General features: G+C 44.7%; 2 protein-coding genes across 3 annotated transcripts in view; both read left to right on the forward strand.

The window, feature by feature from the left end:
• LOC110528109 (zinc finger protein 385A) overlaps positions 1-11,340 on the forward strand; it is a 70,340-nt gene extending 59,000 nt beyond the window's left edge. For both annotated transcript variants that reach the window (XM_090241340.1, XM_036983659.2), the window contains exons 4-8: positions 1,253-1,424; positions 4,672-5,001; positions 7,490-7,677; positions 8,452-8,538; positions 8,711-11,340. In XM_090241340.1, the coding sequence (XP_090097466.1) occupies positions 1,253-1,424; positions 4,672-5,001; positions 7,490-7,677; positions 8,452-8,538; positions 8,711-8,983 (1,050 nt within the window). In that variant the 3' untranslated portion in view covers positions 8,984-11,340. The remainder of the gene's footprint in view (positions 1-1,252; positions 1,425-4,671; positions 5,002-7,489; positions 7,678-8,451; positions 8,539-8,710) is intronic.
• Positions 11,341-16,089: 4,749 nt separating this feature from the next.
• Positions 16,090-19,863, forward strand: gpr84 (G protein-coupled receptor 84). The gene is made up of 2 exons (XM_021609929.3): positions 16,090-16,252; positions 17,307-19,863. The coding sequence occupies exon 2, from the start codon at positions 17,308-17,310 to the stop codon at positions 18,559-18,561; it is 1,254 nt and encodes a 417-aa protein (XP_021465604.3). The 5' UTR covers positions 16,090-16,252; position 17,307; the 3' UTR covers positions 18,562-19,863.
• The last annotated feature ends 379 nt before the right edge of the window (positions 19,864-20,242 follow it).

The following is a 20,242-nucleotide window of genomic DNA, read 5'->3' on the forward strand; positions in this document are numbered from 1 at the left end:
GCCAAGCCCCAGCTCTCTTTGTAGCTATGTAGCTGCCAACAGTACACACAGCCTCCCTTGGTGACACTCTGGCCACTCACATTCCTTATTCCTCCTTGAGCAGCAGTAGTCAGGTTGCAGCTGTCAGTGTTTCCTCACACCTCTGGGTCTATTTTAGATAATCCCATTCTCACCACTCGATAATCATCACAGGCTCAGTTCAGTAATTAGTAATTTACAGCAGAGGAACCACCAGAACATTCTATAATTCTCCTCTGTAAAGACAGACTAGAGGTGTCCTGAACATTATAGTACTATATAGGGTCTGGAATGTTCTAGAACGCTTAAAGAATGATTACTGCTGACCTACTGTTTGTACACTCAGTGTAGTTCTCACATTGACAACACACCACAGAGAGCATGTGCGCCTCAGCTGCTGTATTTTGTGCTATTTAGTGTTGAACAAGGATGGTTATAAAGTCACTACAGTCCCTGGTTCGAATCCAGGCTGTATCACATCCGGACGTGATTGGGAGTCCCATAGGGAGGCGCACAATTGTCCCAGCGTCATTCAGGTTTGGCCGGAGTAGGCCGCCATTGTAAATAAGAATTTGTTCCTAATTGACTAGCCTAGTTCAATAAAGGTTAAATTACATTAAAAAAAGAAATAAAACCCACCCCATGGGGATCTCAGTGATAAATTAATCAGAGATGCATAATTGATCTACTGAACTGCTGAAGAGTGCTCCAGCCAGTCAGTCAGCCAGCCAGCCAGCCAGCCAGCCAGTCAGCCAGCAAGTCAGTCAGCCAGCCAGCCAGTCAGCCAGCCAGTCGGTCAGTCAGCCAGTCAGTCAGTCAGCCACAGGAACAGGCAGGTACAGAGCAGGGACAGCACAGGGCTCATATGACAGCCTAAAGCCATCTGCTGAGAGACGTCCAGTCAACACTATGGCTAGAGTTTACTCCACTGACCTCACTGGGTCTCAAACAGGCCTGTGGATGATAGATACTGTACTAAACAGGAAAACAGGACACAGCCGTAGTGTGAAAATAAAACAGCCAGGGTGTGCGTGGTGTCCCATGGCCATGCTAAGGCTGCTATTGGAGTGAGTGAATTATCATCTGCTAAAGATTGGGTATATATTGTTTTATTTCTGATATACGCAGATATCAGATAAGCATGGTGCTCAGAAGTGTGTGAATAATAATAACCATGTGGATTATGATGTGACATATTATGTCATGCCCTCTCCTCCTCATGTTCTTTTCTCAGAGTCAGGCAGAGGCCCACTATAAGGGGAACCGCCACGCTCGGAGGGTAAAAGGCATTGAGACCTCCAAGACTCGCCCCCAGGAGGGTGACAAGCTGGCCACTCTCCCCACCGCCGCTCCCTCTCCACCAGGCCCCTCACCATCCAGCCCAGGCCCTAACCTTAGCAAACAGGGTAAGCACCACCTGTGCTCTACACCGCACACACACACACATGCTGAACCCACACAAAGATATAACCTAAACACACACATGCTGAACCCACACAAAGATATAACCTAAACACACACAAATGCTGAACCCATACAGAGACATGACCTAAACACACACAAATGCTGAACCCACACAGAGACATAACCTAAACACACACAAATGTTGAACCCACACAAAGATATAACTTAAACACACACAAATGCTGAACCCACACAGGATGATCACATCAGTGACTCAACCCACTCAGGTGATGCACCCCTCCCATGAAGTGCTTTGAGAGACTAGTCAAGGATCATATCACCTCCACCCTACCTGATACCCTAGATCCACTCCAATTTGCTTAACGCCCTGATAGGTGCTCAGACGATGCAATTGCCATCACACTGGAAACTTCCCTATCCCATCTGGACAAGAGGAATACCTATGTAAGAATGCTGTTCATTGACTATAGTTCAGCATTCAACACCATAGCCCCCTCCAAACTCATCATTAAGCTTTAGACCCTGGGTCTCGACCCGGCCCTGTGCAACTGGGTCCTGGACTTTCTGACTGGCCGCCCCCAGGTGGTGAAGGTAGGGAACAACATCTCCACCCCGCTGATTCTCAACACTGGGGCCCTACACGGGTGCGTTCTCAGCCCTCTCCTGTAATCATCAAGTTTGCAGACAACACTACATTAGGGGGCTTGATTACCAACAACGACAAGACAGCCTACAAGGAGTGTGATGTCAGGAAAATAAACTCTCACTCAACGTCAACAAAACAAAGGAGATGATTGTGGACTTCAGGAAACAGCAGATGGAGCACCCCCCCCCCCCCCCCCCCCCCCCCCACCTGCCCTCCAAGAGACATGCAGCACCCGATGTCACAGGAAGGCCAGAAAGATCATCAAGGACAACAACCACCCGAGCCACTGCCTGTTCACCCCGCTATCACCTGGAAGGTGATATCAGTACAGGTGCATCAAAGCTGGGACCGAGAGACTGAAAAACAGCATCTAGCTCAAGGCCATCAGACTGTTAAACAGCCATCACTATCATAGAGAGGCTGCTGCCAACATACTGACTCAAATCACTGGCCACTTTGATAAATTGATTTAATAAAGGTATCACTAGTCTCTTTAAATAATGTCACTTTAATAATGTTTACATTTCCTACAGTACTCATCTCATATGTATATAGTGTATTTTATACCATCTATTGCATCTTGCCTATGCTGCACGGCCATTGAGCATCCATATGTTTATATGTAGATATTCATATTCCATCCCCTTTGTGTGTATAAGGTAGTCATTGTGAATTTGTTAGATTACTTGTTAGATATTACTGCACTGTCGGAACTAGAAGCACAAGCATTTCGCTACACTGCATTAACATCTGCTAACCATGTGTATGTGACCAATAAAATTTGATTTGATTTGACATGCTGAACCCACAGAGAGATATAACCTAAACACACACACATGCTGAACCCACACAGAGATATAACCTAAACACACACACATGCTGAACCCACACAGAGATATAACCTAAACCCACACACATGCTGAACCCACACAGAGATATAACCTAAACACACACACATGCTGAACCCACACAGAGATATAACCTAAACACACACACATGCTGAACCCACACAGAGATATAACCTAAACCCACACACATGCTGAACCCACACAGAGATATAACCTAAACACACACACATGCTGAACCCACACAGAGATATAACCTAAACACACACACATGCTGAACCCACACAGAGATATAACCTAAACACACACACATGCTGAACCCACACAGAGATATAACCTAAACACACACACATGCTGAACCCACACAGAGATATAACCTAAACACACACACACATGCTGAACCCACACAGAGATATAACCTAAACACACACACACATGCTGAAACCACACAGAGATATAACCTAAACACACACACATGCGGAACCCACACAGAGATATAACCAAAACACACACACATGCTGAACCCACACAGAGATTTAACATTAAACACACACACATGCTGAACCCACACAGAGATATAACCTAAACACACACACACACACATGCTGAACCCACACAGAGATATAACCTAAACACACACACACATGCTGAACCCACACAGAGATATAACCTAAACACACACACATGCGGAACCCACACAGAGATATAACCAAAACACACACACATGCTGAACCCACACAGAGATTTAACCTAAACACACATACACATGCTGAACCCACACAGAGATATAACCAAAACACACACACATGCTGAACCCACACAGAGATATAACCAAAACACACACACATGCTGAACCCACACAGAGATTTAACCTTAACACACATACATGCTGAACCCACACAGAGATTTAACCTTAACACACATACATGCTGAACCCACACAGAGATTTAACCTTAACACACATACATGCTGAACCCACACAGAGATTTAACCTTAACACACATACATGCTGAACCCACACAGAGATTTAACCTTAACACACACACACACACACGATTCAGTCTGTGTGTGTGTAAAGTTCAGCTGTTTAGTCAGAGATCAGGGGTGAAACAGAACAGTCGTACAGAGGGATGTCTGCTAAGAGACGCCTCTGTCAGCACTGACAAGAATCAGCTTCCCAGGCATCCGTCACTGGGATTGGCCTGCAGAGGAGAGGAGGGTGGTGGGGAGTGGTTAAATACTATGTAGTATGAAGGCTCTACTGGCTCTCAACACTTGTATTTTGTTTATCTCTTGGTTCAATTGGCAGGCCAGATGACCCTGTTCTACATACAGTGGTTAAGCTACAGTAACATTAAGATTTTTGTGCTGTTCTACTGACCCTCCTTCCACCCTCTCCAACCTGAATAACCTGACATGACCCAGATATTCCACCCTACCCTGACTCACTCTAGACAGATGTGTGGCCCTCTGGGGCAGAGTTTTGACCCTGTAAGTTCAGACATAGTACTGTACCAGTGCCGCAGCATCATCATCATCATCATCATAATATTATCTGGTGTGCTCTACACGTAAGTGATAATGCCCAAGAATCCGGTGTTTGTGGATATATTGGCATGGGTGTTGTTAGGCCTGAGACAAAGTCAAGTTTTTAACCAATCAGCATTCAGGATTAGAACCACCCGTTGTATAAAATATGGTAGAAAATGTTCTATTTCCTATCTGTTCTCTTCACAGATGACGCCCAGTCCCGCCCACATTCAAACGGCTCAGACATGACACCCAGCGCCATCCCCATGTCGGTCCAAGACACCTCCCTGCTCCCTGTGTGTCCATCCCTGCCCGCTTTGAGTACACCTATGCCCACCACCTCCACCTCCATCCCCTCCCTGGCCCTTTGTGCCCCCCAGGTGGACACCCCCATGGCGGGCCCCCCTGACACCCTGTCCCCAGCCCCCAGCCTCTTTTCAGGGGAGTCTGAGGAGGACAAGGCCAAGAAGCTGCTCTACTGCTCACTGTGCAAAGTGGCCGTCAACTCCCTCTCTCAGCTAGAGGCGCACAACAAAGGTAAGGCTCCTTCCAAAGACAGAACTGATAACGCAATGTGTAATAAAGTCTATTGTCATTGAACATTCTGGCCTAGATAGATATTGCCTTCTCAGCAGCCTCAAAATTAGCCACACAAAGTGATGCTTGAGCTTTTACAAACACAACATTTTATGTGTCCTCCTTCACACCCTGATCTCTGATATTGAATCATGGGATACCACTGTTACACACAAGGGACAAAACTACACACAGTGGCATAACTGATTAAATATATTTTCTTCCACTCAAGGATTTATGAATACACTGCAAACCACGGCTAAGGCATTGTGGTTGAATAACTTCACAAGGCCAAATATTGCAATACTAAGCCAGGGCTTCAGATGCACACACAGAACCTAAGTCACACTCCCAGGGAAGAAGAGTTAACAATGAATATTTCAGTGTGTTCAAGGCTAGATTAACCAGCTCAACTCAAATGACAGAAGAACAGCTTGGCTTTCATTCACCACATAGAGAGACAGGACAATGCTTCCATGTGTCTGGTTCATTTAAACAGCTATAACAATCAGATTGTTTTCTTTTAGTTACAATATGACATTTTAGTAGATGTTGTTATCCAGAGTGACTTGTAGTAGTGAATGCATACATTTTCATTCATACTGGTCCCCCATGGGAATCGAGCCCACAACCCTGGTGGTGTAAGTGGCATGCGCTACCAACTGAGCCACATGGGACTACTAGTTATGTTTGTGTTTCCTAAAGCCATCCCTCCAAAACATACACACCTGGAGGTAATTACATAGTGCACAATTTTGAACATGAAAAGTTATTAATAAACAAATTAGGCACATTTGAACAGAAATGGAATGGTTCATTGGATGAGTCTAAAACTTTGCACATACACTGATGCCATCTTGTGGCCATAATCTGGGCTGGAATAATACATTATGGCCTTTCTCTTGCATTTCAAAGATGATGGTACAAAAAAATACAAAAGAATGGTTGTTTTTTTCTTTGTATTATCTTTTACCAGATCTAATGTGTTATATTCTACTACATTACTTTCACATTTCCATAAACGACAAAGTGTTTCTTTTCAAATGGCACCAAGAATATGCATATCCTTGCTTCAGGGCCTGAGCTATAGGCAGTTAGATTTGAGTATGTCATTTTAGGCGAAAATTGAAAAAAGGGGCGGATCCTTAACCTTTGTGACCCCGCTTTCAAAGTCACTGAGATCTCTTCTTCTAGCCATGGTAGCCAAAATAATAGGCAACTGGGCATTTGTATTCATGACCCTAAGCATGATGGTATGTTAATTACTTGGTACACTCAGGAACCACACCTGTGTGGAAGCACCAAGCACCTGCTTTCAATATACTTTGTATACCTCATTTACTCAAGTGTTTCCTTTATTTTGGCAGTTACCTCTAATGTACAGTATAATCAAGACCAGGGATGGGAAACTTTGATAGGGGTGGGGGCCACCAAAAATCTTAACTCATCATGTGGGGCTCAGTCTGCTTACCCACATCCATACTCACACATGTAGTCAGAGCCGGCACTAGCCTTTTGGGGGCCCTAAGCTAAATTTGGTTTCGCCAGTTGCCCTTCCCTGTACTAGACTGAGAAAGGAGAGAAGGAAATGTTCCTTTAAAAAAGAGCCAAAAGAAGGTGTGAACAGGGACTGACCGTGAAATGAGAGTGAACAAGAGAAATAGGAGATAATGGTTCTGTACTACATGACAAGACAAGAACAGAGCAGGAGATAGGTTACCACAAAACTGCTAAATAGCCTAATCCTGAAAATGTTTAGCTGTGCTCTCTAGTGGCTAGTCAATGTCACCACACTTTCTGACTCAATATCCTGCTTAGGCCTACTCATCTTTCTATGCTCAATTAGCCTCAATGTGATCTAGCCCACCATATTCTCCTGAGGGCTAGGTTAATTACAATGATAGCCACAAACAAATGATCATTTAAGGAAGATACTAATACAAATGTATTGAAACGCTTACCGTACCTTGTTCTGGGTGACCGAGTGCGGCCTGTGTTGGCGGCTGTGATGAAAGAAATACTGCAAATCATTTTGTAAACACAAAAAAAATACGTTATTTATTCAACCGAGGAAGACAATAACTTCTGCTGGATATGCAGCGAGAAAGGCTTGCCTTGGGAGACACATTTCCATTGACGCACGGAGCAGCATATGGATGTGCAGGCTGTGCAAAATCGAATTTAAGGTGCAAAATAATTCAATAGTTTAAACAAAAGTCACAATCGCCTATTCCATGTTACAAGGATAAAGTTCTGTATTTTCTTAATAGTACATAAAATACATAAAATATCAACGTTTTGAAATGAACAAGAACACCATGAAATGTAGAACTACATTACACTCCACAGAGAAAATATAATCAATGAGTTATCAGGCCTAGTTTTATTCAAATGTACAAACAACAACAACTAATATTTCCTTCTCTACCACTCTCTCCACGGGTAACAGGTACCAAACACAAAACCATCCTGGAGGCGTGGAGTGGGCTGGGCCCCATAAAAACGTACCCTCGGCTGGGCCCTAACCTGAGCCCAGACCAGGCAGGGGGGCTGCCCTCGGACCACAACACTCAGGAACGCACCTTCCACTGTGAGATCTGCAACGTGAGAGTGAACTCTGAGCTGCAGCTCAAACAGGTGAGTGAGTAAGTAACACGACCACTGCCCAAGAGTGAAGTTTCCCCTAGGTACAGATCTAGGATCAGCCAGTGGTGTAAAATACATAAGCAAAAATACTTTCAAGTACTCCTGAAGTTGTTTTTTTGTGGTATCTGTACTTTACTTTACTGTGAATATTATTGACAACTTTTACTTTTACTTCATAACATTCCTAAAGAAAATGATGTACTTTTTACTCCATACATTTTCCTGACACCCAAAAGCACCAGTTATATTTAGAAGGCTCAGGCAGGACAGGAAAATTGTCAAATTCACGCACTTATCATTGGTTATCCCTACTGCCTCTGATCTGGCGGATTCACTGAACACAAATGCTTCGTTTATAAATTATGTCTGAGTGTTGGAGTGCGCCACTGGCTATCCTTAAATGAAGGAATTTGAAATGATTTATACTTTTACTTAGTATATTTAAAACCAAATACTTTAGACTTTTACTCAAGTAGTATTTTACTGGGTGACTTTTACTTGAGTAAGTTTCTATTAAAGTTTCTTTACTTTAACTTAAATGTGAGAACTGGGTACATGTTCCACTACTGGGATCAGCTACCCCTCCCCCAATACTAACCTTAACCATTAGTGGGGGAAATGCAAAACTAACCACAGATCAGCATCTAGAGGCAACAGTACCTTATACCTACAGCTTAATTCATCATTCAGATACCTCACTGAAAGAAGGATGCACATTTGGAGAAAGAAGAAAACCTATAACGCCCCACTTATTTTTCTCTTCAGCATATATCCAGTCGAAGGCATCGGGATGGAGTCGCAGGGAAGCCCAATCCTCTCCTTAGCCGGCATAAGAATCGCACAGACTTTGTGGTAATGATCCAATTATGTGTAAAGGCTATAGCAATATTTCTAAATCATTATTTGATGATTCAGTCATTTAGCTCAGGGTTGTCTAATAGACAGCATACCACAGTTTGCCTCTTCTCTCACCTTACTCATTACTCATTTTAACCTTTACACTGTTTCTCTCTCTGGATCTCAGTCATCCTTGACCTTCTCAAAGGAACTTCCAAAAACTCTGGGCCATGGACTGTTTCCTAACCCCCTGGCTGTTGCCGCGGCGATGGCAGCCGCTGCCTCCTCCAATCAGCTGGCTCAGCTGCGTGCCCCTGGTCCCATTTCTCACACTCAGAACTACCATCCCCACCACCACCTCTTACAGGGCACACTACAAGGCACGCACCTCAGCCTCCTAAGGCCCGCCCCTGGGCCTATGCGCACCACCCATGGGCCAATCCTCTTCTCCCCTTATTGACGGTGATGGGATGGGGCACTATCAGGAAGGAGCACACTGTGAAGTAAACAGGGAAAACCATTGATAGATAATAAACAGATGTTAAAACTTAAATATTTGAAATAGGAAAGACTATGCCTTTTCCTCTCTACCCTTCCACCCTTTTTTGTTTAAGAAATTCCAAAGCAAAGGATGGACAGCTTGCAGACATTGTAAAGAGGAAGGATGCATGACAGACTAAGATGGACTTTCTGTCAATGCTTTCTCTCCGTTAACCCTCCTCTAACCTTCAGTTAAAAATATTTGTACAGGTCAAACTTGTATCCTGGCTGAGGGTGACTCAGTAGACTGAGTGTTCTATTTCCTCCACATCTCTGCATTTCTGGTTCAGTGAACTCCCACCCAAAGCCATCTGCAATATACGTCGCATACCGCAAAACCCTGTTGGGGTGTTCAATAATCCAAGTGCAGTACCTATCTACAGGTGTAGGATCTCAATTGAATCAACCTGTTGCAGAAAAGTTGTAGTGTATTTGAGTCCTAAAAAGGCCTATGTGGTTTGTAATTTCCACTTTGAAATTTCAGACTTGACTTTCCCTTATTAAAAATGGATCAACCCCTACAAAAATGTCCATTAATTATAATCCACATAATAATTCACATTTCCTGTTGCTGCAGGATTATTTCCTGCTGTAGCAAACTGGATAAAATGAAGATCCTACATCTGTACCCCACTCTGTAGTTCCAGGTTCTAGATTAGGTACCTGCTCTGCAGATCCAGGCACAAGGTACATTGTACTCTATGTTTCCAGGTTCTAGATATATGTTCTAGTGTTGTGTTGAGGATAATAGATGTTAGTCTATATATCCTCTGTTGTCAGATCAGGTGAGAGAGAGAGAGAGAGAGAGAGAGAGAGAGAGAGAAGTGAAGGAAGCAAGGAAGGGATAGAAAAACCCCACTGTAACTTAAGGCAGAAATGTGTACTGAATGCACCAAGGTAGAGCTAAATGTTTTTAAGAAATCTGAATAAGATATTTTAAGAAATGTAAATGAATGCAATGAAAAATTATGGACTTGTGATAAACCATTTATTTAACTGTTGTTTTCTGAGCATACCTCCTCTTTCAGTCTTATTGTCTGTAAGAAGTCAGAGAGAAAGGGAGAGTGGGACATGTTACGGACTGGAACTGTTACGAGAAGTCAATTGGTTCCTTTGAGCATTCTTAAAGTTTCTGCCCTTGTCTTATATTTTTGTATGGCTGGTGTCAAAGTGTTGTGTTTCTGTGTGTGTGCGTATGTGTGTATTCTGGAGATAGGTAGAGATAGATGAAGCACGCAATTATGCCTCAATGGTGACCCCTTTCATTCAAACTGGAAACTACTCAGCGAGACAGCTAATTTTAGAACCTTTACTCAAAACTTAAGTATGTCTGCACAGTCCCAACAAAGTGTGGTATTAGGGTGTTAAGGGAATTGTTTCTACACAGTTAACAACAGGGGGAGCCTTAGGGATATCTGATGGCACCAGCCTCTTCTAGTGAGAACAAAAGGGAGGTGGGTTTTCCCTTCCAGGAGTGATTGCTGATAGTGATAGTAGTATAATATGAGATATCAAGCCAAAATTTCCTCCAGAGTAATGAAATGAATCATATATTTCCACTTTAAGAGGAGACCGTTGTCCTATTCTGCCTCATGTACATTACCGGTCAAACGTTGTAGAACACCAACTCATTTAAGAGATTTTCTTTATTTTACTATTTTCTACACTGTAGAATAATAGTGAAGACTTCAAAACTATGAACTAACACATATGGAATCATGTAGTAACCAAAAGTGTTAAACAATTTTGAGATTCTTCAAATTGCCACCCTTTGCCTTGATGACAGATTTGCACACTCTTGGCAGATTTGCACACTCTCGGGGCGGCAGGTATCCTAGTGGTTAGACCATTGGGCCTATAACTAAAAGGTTGCTAGATCAAATCTGACTTGGTAACAATCTGTTGTTCTGCCCCTGAACAAGGCAGTTAACCCACTGTTCCTTGGCCATCATTATAAATGAGAATTTGTTCTTAACTGGCTTGTCAAGCTAAATAAAAAATGTAATCCTCTCAATCAGCTTTTCCAACAGTCTTGAAGGAGTTCCCACATATGCTGAGCACATGTTGGCTGCTTTTCCTTCACTCTGTGGTGCGACTCATCCCAAACCATCTCAATTTGGTTGAGATCGGGGGATTGTGGAAACCAGGTCATCTGATGCAGCACTCCATCACTCTCCTTCTTGGTCAAATAGCCCTTACACAGCCTGGAGGTGTGTTGGGTCAGTGTCCTGTTGAAAACAAATGATAGTCCCACTAAGTCCAAACAAGATGGGATGGCGTATCACTGCAGAATACTGTGGTAGCCATGCTGGTTAAGTGTGCCTTGAATTCTAAATAAATCACAGACAGTGTCACCAGCAAAGCACCCCCACACCATCACACCTCCTCCTCCATGCTTTACGGTGGGAACCACACATGCAGAGATAATCTGTTCACCCACACCGCGTCTCACAAAGACATAGCAGTTGGAACCAAAAATCTCACATTTTGACTCCAGACCAAAGGACATATGTCCACTGCCAGTGTTTGTTGGCCCAAGAAAGTCTCTTCTTCTTATGGTGTCCTTTAGTAGTTGTTTCTTTGCTGCAATTCGACCAAGAAGGCCTGATTCACACAATCTCCACACAATTTATGTTGAGATGTGTCTGTTTCTTGAATTCTGTGAAGCATTTATTTAGGCTGCAATTTCTGAGGCTGATAACTCTAATGAACTTATGCTCTGCAGCAGAGGAAACTCTGGGTCTTCCATTCCTGTGGCGGTCCTCATGAGAGCTAGTGTCATCATAGCGCATGATGGTTTTTGCAACTGCACTTGAAGAAACTTTCAAAGTTCTTGAAATGTTCCGTATTGTCTTAAAATAATGATGGACTGTCGTTTCTCTTTGCTTATTTTAGCTGTTCTTGCCATAATATGAACTTGGTCTTTTAGCAAATACGGCTATCTTCTGTATACCACCCTACCTTGTCACAACACAACTGATTGGCTCAAACGCATTAAGAAGGAATGAAATTCCACAAGTTAACTTCTAACAAGGCACACCTGTTAATTGAAATGCATTCCACCTCATGATTCTGGTTGAGAGAATGCCAAGAGTGTGCAAAGCTGTCATCAAGGCAAAGGGTGGCTATTTAAAGAATCTCACATATAAACAAATCAAAATATATTTGTAACGGTTTTCTTGATGAGAAGGAGAGTCGGACCAAAATGCGGCGTGTCTATTGCAATCCATGTTTAATGAATTAACACACTAAACACAAACACTACCAAAACAATAAACTTAACAAAACCCGAAACAGCCTATACTTGTGTATCCTAACACAGAACAATGACATCAGGACACTAAGGACAATCACCCACGACAAACTCAAAGAATATGGCTGCCTAAATATGGTTCCCAATCAGAGACAACGATAAACACCTGCCTCTGATTGAGAACCACTTCAGACAGCCATAGACTTAGCTAGAACACCCCACTAGCTACAATCCCCACACATACACACCACATACAAAAACCCATGCCACACCCTGGCCTGACCAAATAAATAAAGATAAACACAAAATACTTTGACCAGGGTGTGACAGAACCCCCCCCCTAAGGTGCGGACTCCCGAACGCACCTCAAAACAATAGGGAGGGTCCGGGTGGGCATCTGTCCATGGTGGCGGCTCCGGTGCGGGACGTGGACCCCACTCAATCAATGTCTTAGTCCCTTCTCCTCGCGTCCCTGGATAGTCCACCCTCGCCGCCGACCATGGCCTAGTAGTCCTCACCCAGAACCCCACTGGACTGAGGAGCAGATCGGGACTGAGGGGCAGCTCGGGACTGAGGCAGCTCGGGACTGAGGGGAAGCTCAGGAGTGAGAGGAAGCTCAGGAGTGAGAGGAAGCTCAGGCAGGTTGATGAATCTACCTGGCTGGCAGGTGGTTTCGGCAGATCCTGGCTGACTGGCAGATCCTGGCTGACTGGCAGATCTGGAAGAGTCTGGTCGACTGGCAGATCTGGAAGAGTCTGGTCGACTGGCAGATCTGGAAGAGTCTGGTCGACTGGCAGATCTGGAAGAGTCTGGTCGACTGGCAGATCTGGAAGAGTCTGGTCGACTGGCGGATCTGGAAGAGTCTGGTCGACTGGCAGATCTGGAAGAGTCTGGTCGACTGGCGGATCTGGAAGATTCTGGTCGACTGGCGGATCTGGAAGATTCTGGTCGACTGGCAGATCTGGAAGAGTCTGGTCGACTGGCAGATCTGGAAGAGTCTGGTCGACTGGCAGATCTGGAAGAGTCTGGTCGACTGGCAGATCTGGTCGACTGGCAGATCTGGAAGAGTCTGGTCGACTGGCAGATCTGGAAGAGTCTGGTCGACTGGCAGATCTGGAAGAGTCTGGTCGACTGGCTGCACCATGATGACTGGCAGCTCTGGCTGCTCCATGCTGACTGGCTGCTCCATGCTGACTGGCAGCTCTGGCTGCTCCATGCTGACTGGCTGCTCCATGCTGACTGGCAGCTCTGGCTGCTCCATGCTGACTGGCTGCTCCATGCTGACTGGCAGCTCTGGCTGCTCCATGCTGACTGGCTGCTCTGGCTGCTCCATGCTGACTGGCTGCTCCATGCTGACTGGCTGCTCCATGCTGACTGGCGGCCCTGGCTGCTCCATGCTGACTGGCGGCCCTGGCTGCTCCATGCTGACTGGCGGCCCTGGCTGCTCCATGCTGACTGGCGGCCCTGGCTGCTCCATGCTAACTGGCAGCTCTGGCGGCTCCTTGCAGACTGGCAGCTCTGGCGGCTCCTTGCAGACTGGCAGCTTTGGCGGCATCCTGCAGACAGGCAGCTCTGGCGGCTCCTTGCAGACTGGCAGCTCCTTACAGACTGGCAGCTCTATGCAGACTGGCAGCTCCTTGCAGACTGGCAGCTCCTTGCAGACTGGCAGCTCTATGCTAACTGGCAGCTCTATGCTAACTGGCAGCTCTATGCTAACTGGCAGCTCTATGCTAACTGGCAGCTCTGAACAGGCGGGAGACTCCAGCAGCGCTGTAGAGAAGGAAGGCTCTAACAGCGCTAAACAGGCGGGAGACTCCGACAGCGCTGGAGAGGAGGAGGGCTCCGACAGCGCTGGACAGGCGAGGCGCACTGTAGGCCTGATGCGTGGTGCTGGCACTGGTGGTACTGGGCCGAGGACACGCACAGGAAGCCTGGTGCGGGGAGCTGCTACCGGAGGGCTGGGGTGTGGAGGTGGCACAGGATGGGTTAGACCGTGAAGGCGTACTGGAGATCTTGAGAGCGGTGCTGGCACAGGACGTGCAAGGCTAGGGAGGTGCACAGGAGGCCTGGTACGTGAGACTGGCACCATCTTCACCAGCCGACTAACACGCACCTCAGGACGAGTATGGAGCGCTGACCCAGGTGCCATCAAATCCCCGACACGCTCCGTCGGGCGAATTCCATGTTTAAAACACCAACACAGCAACTCCCTCATTTCTCTCTCCTCCAATTTCCCCATTAACTCCTTCACAGTCTCTGTTTCGCTCACCTCCAACACCGGCTCTGGTTCTGGTCTCCTCCTTGGCTCCTCACGATAAACAGGGAGAGTTGGCTCAGGTCTGGCTCCTGACTCTGCCACACTCTCCCTGAGCCCCCCCCCAAGAAATTTTTGGGGCTGACTATGGGGCCTCCGTCCGCGCCGCCTTGCTTGCTTCGCAAACTCCATTCTCCTATATCCTTCCGCGCACTGCTCCATCGAATCCCAGGCGGGCTCCGGCACTCTCCCTGGGTCGACCGCCCACCTGTCTATCTCCTCCCAAGAAGTATAGTCCATACTGTACTCCACTTTGGGCTGTTCTTGCCTGTTGACACGCTGCTTGGTCCCTTTGTGGTGGGTGATTCTGTAACGGTTTTCTTTATGAGAAGGAGAGTCGGACCAAAATGCGGCGTGTCTATTGCAATCCATGTTTAATGAATTAACACACTAAACACAAACACTACCAAAACAATAAACTTAACAAAACCCGAAACAGCCTATACTTGTGTATCCTAACACAGAACAATGACATCAGGACACTAAGGACAATCACCCACGACAAACTCAAAGAATATGGCTGCCTAAATATGGTTCCCAATCAGAGACAACGATAAACACCTGCCTCTGATTGAGAACCACTTCAGACAGCCATAGACTTAGCTAGAACACCCCACTAGCTACAATCCCCACACATACACACCACATACAAAAACCCATGCCACACCCTGGCCTGACCAAATAAATAAAGATAAACACAAAATACTTTGACCAGGGTGTGACAATATTTGAACACTTTTTTGGTTACTAAATGATTCCACATGTGTTATTTCATAGTTTTGATGTCTTCACTATTATTATACAATGTAGAAAATAGTTTAAAAAAATATAGAAAACCCCTTGAATGAGTAGGTGTTCTAAAACGTTTGACCGGTAGTGTATTCATACCCAACCTCACACTAACCCATACAGATGGAGCCTGTTGCTCCTGTAAAGCCACCAAACTAATTTTTTCTCATACAGTATTAGAAGGGTAAAGGACTGAGAAATTGTAGCAATACTTACAGCACTCCTGCTAACGACTCTGGTTCATTGCAATAAATAAATAAATGATGTGTACAAATATATTAAATGTTATTTCGGAGATAATATTGAATCATTATAGACTGTTTTAGCGATGTTGGCAAAAGAGCTTCCTTATTGTTGAATAAACAAACTGAAGATGAATAAATTATTTACAAAATGACTATATACTGTGCAATGTATGTTCATAGAAATGCTTTTGACTACTGATTGTTAAGTTTTAATGTCTTATGTCTGACTAGCAGTGCAGAGTGAGCATTTCTAACAAAATGAGGATACAGTAGCCAGTAGGTGAAGAAATCAGAAAAAGAACACATTATTTGCTGTGAAAACTCGGAATTGACCAGAATTGAGAAACATCCGTCATGAAACAGAAAACACACACATTGCATCACATTTGATGAGGTCACAGGGATCTACCAATGAGAAGACTAGAGGAAGCTCAAAAGAGGTGAAAAGGAGAAGGAACCAGTTAAGTGACAGATAAACTGCATAAAGACTTTGAGACAACAGAACAACTACGACACACAGAACAACACAAAGGCCAAGATACTGCACCGAGAGACAAAGACTCCTTGACAGAAAACGTTAGAACTGAGGTGAGAAATAAACTTCAGGATTTATTCTGTTCTTTGTGGTGATACTCTGTTCGATAGTAATATTCCTGTGTTAACACTACCTGTGGAAGTTGATGTTCTCGTGTTTCAGATCAACTTCCGTGATGTGAGTTAATTATTCACCCCATGTAGAGAACTATTATCAAAAGGAATGCACTGTCCTGTACTCTACTGTACAGCCGTTGACATCTAACAGAATTGTCTGACATCTACATCTGTATTTATTATGGTGTTAACAGTTCATTTCCAGGAACACTAACTGAAAGTGAATAGTTATTCCATCAAAGGCATTGGATTATATTGTCAAGTCTGCTATACAATCCTAGTGGGAGAAAGAATGGATTTCCCTAGTCATATTATAATACATTATAGTCCATTGAAGTGTATTGCCCATTGAGGGGGCTGTGACCCCTCCAATTTTATCCATTTGTAAAATAGATACTGTATTTACAACGTACAGTTTCTTTTACACATTATTAAGGTGTTGAATTTAGTCAGTCAAAAAAAAAGTACGTTATTGCCTCTGTAGTCATGCTGAAGTAGCTGCAGTATATCTACTACAGTACATGCCTTATTGGGAAGGCTGTGATCTGATATGCACAGAACACCAAACAACATCAATTATTTGAATGGAAAAAAGAGCAGCAGAAATAGCAAGAACAGCTACTGACAAAGTCAAGGTTGGTTCTGAAACATGACATTATTGAACATGTGTGGAACACCCCAACATGACAGAGAACAATTCATGGTCACCACAGTTTTTCAACAAGCAGGAAGTGGTCTAGGAACCCTGCACCTACAGCACCCCTCTGACTTACCCCCACTCGCCAACAGCCTGCCACTATTTAACTGACAGCTGATCATTTTGGAATTTCTCTTCTCTCTCTGTGTATAATGTGTAAATGATGTGATGTGCAATACATTTGTTATGCGTATCTGATGTGGAATCAACTTTATATGATTTATATCATTGTGTTTCCAATCCAACTTCCCCCTGACCTGGGGAATAATAAAGTTGATACCTCTCTCTTCCCAGGATGCTGGAGAACGTCACAGGTGACGTGCAGAATGACACCTTCTCCTGCCACCACCCCTCGGTGGAGGCCTACCGCTACTTCGGCGTGCTGTGGGGTTCGGTAGTTACTATAGTTGGAACGGTGGGGAACATGCTTACCATTCTGGCCTTCTCCACGGACACCCGGCTGCGGACGCGTTTCAACGTGCTGATAGTGAACCTGGCCCTGGCGGACCTGTTGTACTGCACCCTGCTGCAGCCCGTCTCTGTCGACTCCTACCTACACCTCCGCTGGAGGGGCGGACCTCTCTGGTGCAGCATCTTTGGCCTCCTCCTCTTTCTCTCCAACTCTGTCTCTATCATCACCCTGTGTCTGATCGCGGCCAGCCGTTACCTGCTGGTGACGAAGCGGGATGTGTTTGAGCGGGTGTTTTCTGGTCGAGGCCTGGCTATCCTCCTGCCCTCCACCTGGGCCCTGGGCCTGGCCAGCTTCGGCCCGCTCTGGCCCGTTTATGTATTTGCTCCACAGGTGTGCACCTGCAGTTTCCACCGCACCAGGGGGCGCCCTTACACCACCGTGCTGCTATTCTTCTACTTCTTTATCGGCCTGGGCTGCGTGGGGATTTTCTACCTGCTCATTTACAGGCGAGTCAGGGTGGCAGCACTGGCACTGGTCCGCTACCGGTTTAGCCGACGCTCGTCACAAAAGAAGCCAAACTCATCAGAACAAGGGACGGAGGGGGATAGTGGAGTCGGGAGCGGGGTGGCCACCACCCAGAGCTGTGAATTGAGCAGCCAGGCAGAACTAACCCAATACAAGAGGGTAGAGGTGAAGGTGCACCCTGGGAAAGCCCAGTCCTCCCACTCCACCTGGGGCTCTGCTTTAACTTCGCATTCAGCTCACCTAGCAGGGGCACAGGAGCTACCCCCTGCCCTCAACCCTGTGCCCCGCTCGGCCACTCCTGCCCCCATCACTGCCCCCTCCTCCTCCACCACCTCTTCAGGGGACAATGTTGAGTTTAGACGTGTGACCCGGATGTGTTTCACTGTCTTCCTGTGTTTCGTGGGCTGTTTTGTCCCGTTCCTGCTGCTGAACATTGCTGATAAGCAGAACCGTGCACCTCAGGTGCTCCACATGTTCTGTGCCAACCTCACCTGGCTCAACAGTTGTATTAACCCTGTGCTCTACGCTGTCATGAACCGCCAGTTCGGACAGGCCTACCGGGCCCTTCTAGTCAGGGCCGCCACACCCTTCACACACCTCTGGACACGGTGACCTATACATGTTGGTTGTTTAGTAGATGCAGATATTCAGATTGACTTTAGTCAGTGTATTCAATTAAGGTACATAAGACAACCACAAATTGGTAATTATCACTCACTTTTCTCAGCCCACACTGGTATGGATGGAGCTACTTCCTCCTGTATAACTTCCTCTCCTCCTTCCTGAATATTACATTTACTGTCACCTAGCAAGGGAAAAATGTGCTTTTCTGTGATTTTTGGAAAGGGCACATTTATTTTGGGCTAAGATTATGCTCGTTTTTTTTCCAGTTACAAACACCAATGTACAGTTACTGTTAAGCCTTTGTCCCCGTACATGAAATAGCTTTCAGAGCGGCCATATAATGTGGTCAAATCTCATCAGAAAATCTATTTTATTCCAGCAGGAAGCCAGAAGCCACCAACAGGGAGATAGTTATGCAAAGAACTATAGCCTCCTTTACGTCTTGTGTTTATTTATTGTCTGTGCCAATGTACTTTTGTCTGTTCATTTACACTCCCCTACTGTACATGTGTATTTGGACAGTAATGATAAATGTTTTTAATCTGGCTCTGTACTCCAGCATTTTGGATTTGAGATCAAATGTTTCATAAAAAGTGACAGCACACACAGACTGTCACCTTTTTATTTCAGGGTATTTTCATACTTATCTGATTTAACGTTTAGAAATGGAAGCACTTTATATATCTAGTCCCCCCATTTGAAGATGTCAAGTATTTGGACACATTTCCCTTCGTGTATTTAAATAGTCATAAGTTTAGTATTTGGTCCCATATTCCTTGCACACAATGATTACGTCAAGCTTGTTGGATGCGTTTACAGCTTGTTTTGGTTGTGTTACGGATGATGTTTTGTCCAATAGGAAGTGAATGGTGAATGGTATTTTTGGTGTCACTTTTATTGTAATACTATAATATATTTGTGAACACTTCTACATGAATGTGGACACTACCATGATTATAGATCCTGAATGAATTGTGAATGATGAGAGAAAGTTACAAAGGGACAAAGATCATACACCCCCAAAATCTCCCCCATTATTGGTAATAGTGAGAGGTGATTGACTCATCGTTTTTCCTAATCATGGCATCATCAGAATTTACTCCATTCAGTTTCTATTGGGGAAAACAGAACCAAAACAAACTGAAAATGGATCCAACGAGTTTGTAGCCACAAGCTTGATGTAGTCATTGTGTGCTAACTATATGGGACCAAATACAACATTGACAACTTTGGTACATTATAAATGATATTTGAAATACATATGAATTTGGACAGTGAAGCAAATACAAATCTAAGTCTCCTCATTACTTCATAGTACCTTTTATTTGGAAACATAGGATATTATCCTTTTACACATAGGACATTTCATTTACACAACATGTGGAACTTCTGCCAACCCTAAAGCAGAACTTTTGAAAGATTTCTCAACTCGCATGTCCTAAAGTAATGGTGCAACTCAAAATGTCCTCCATGACATGATTAAGTTGACCTTCACCTCCTGATAGTTGAGAATATTTGTAATCATAGCAGTCATATTGGTATACGTGATTGGATTTGTCATATCGTAGTCTATTGCGGAATTACAATGTTGAGATTATTTTAATACAGAGCAACATACTGTATATTACTCAGCTCAAATAGTTTCTCCTTCCACAGCTTGTCTCATCCT

The sequence above is a fragment of the Oncorhynchus mykiss genome, chromosome 7 (genome assembly GCF_057628025.1).
Source record: "Oncorhynchus mykiss isolate SJ-2025 chromosome 7, ASM5762802v1, whole genome shotgun sequence".
In the NCBI taxonomy this organism is placed as follows: Eukaryota; Metazoa; Chordata; class Actinopteri; order Salmoniformes; family Salmonidae; genus Oncorhynchus; species Oncorhynchus mykiss.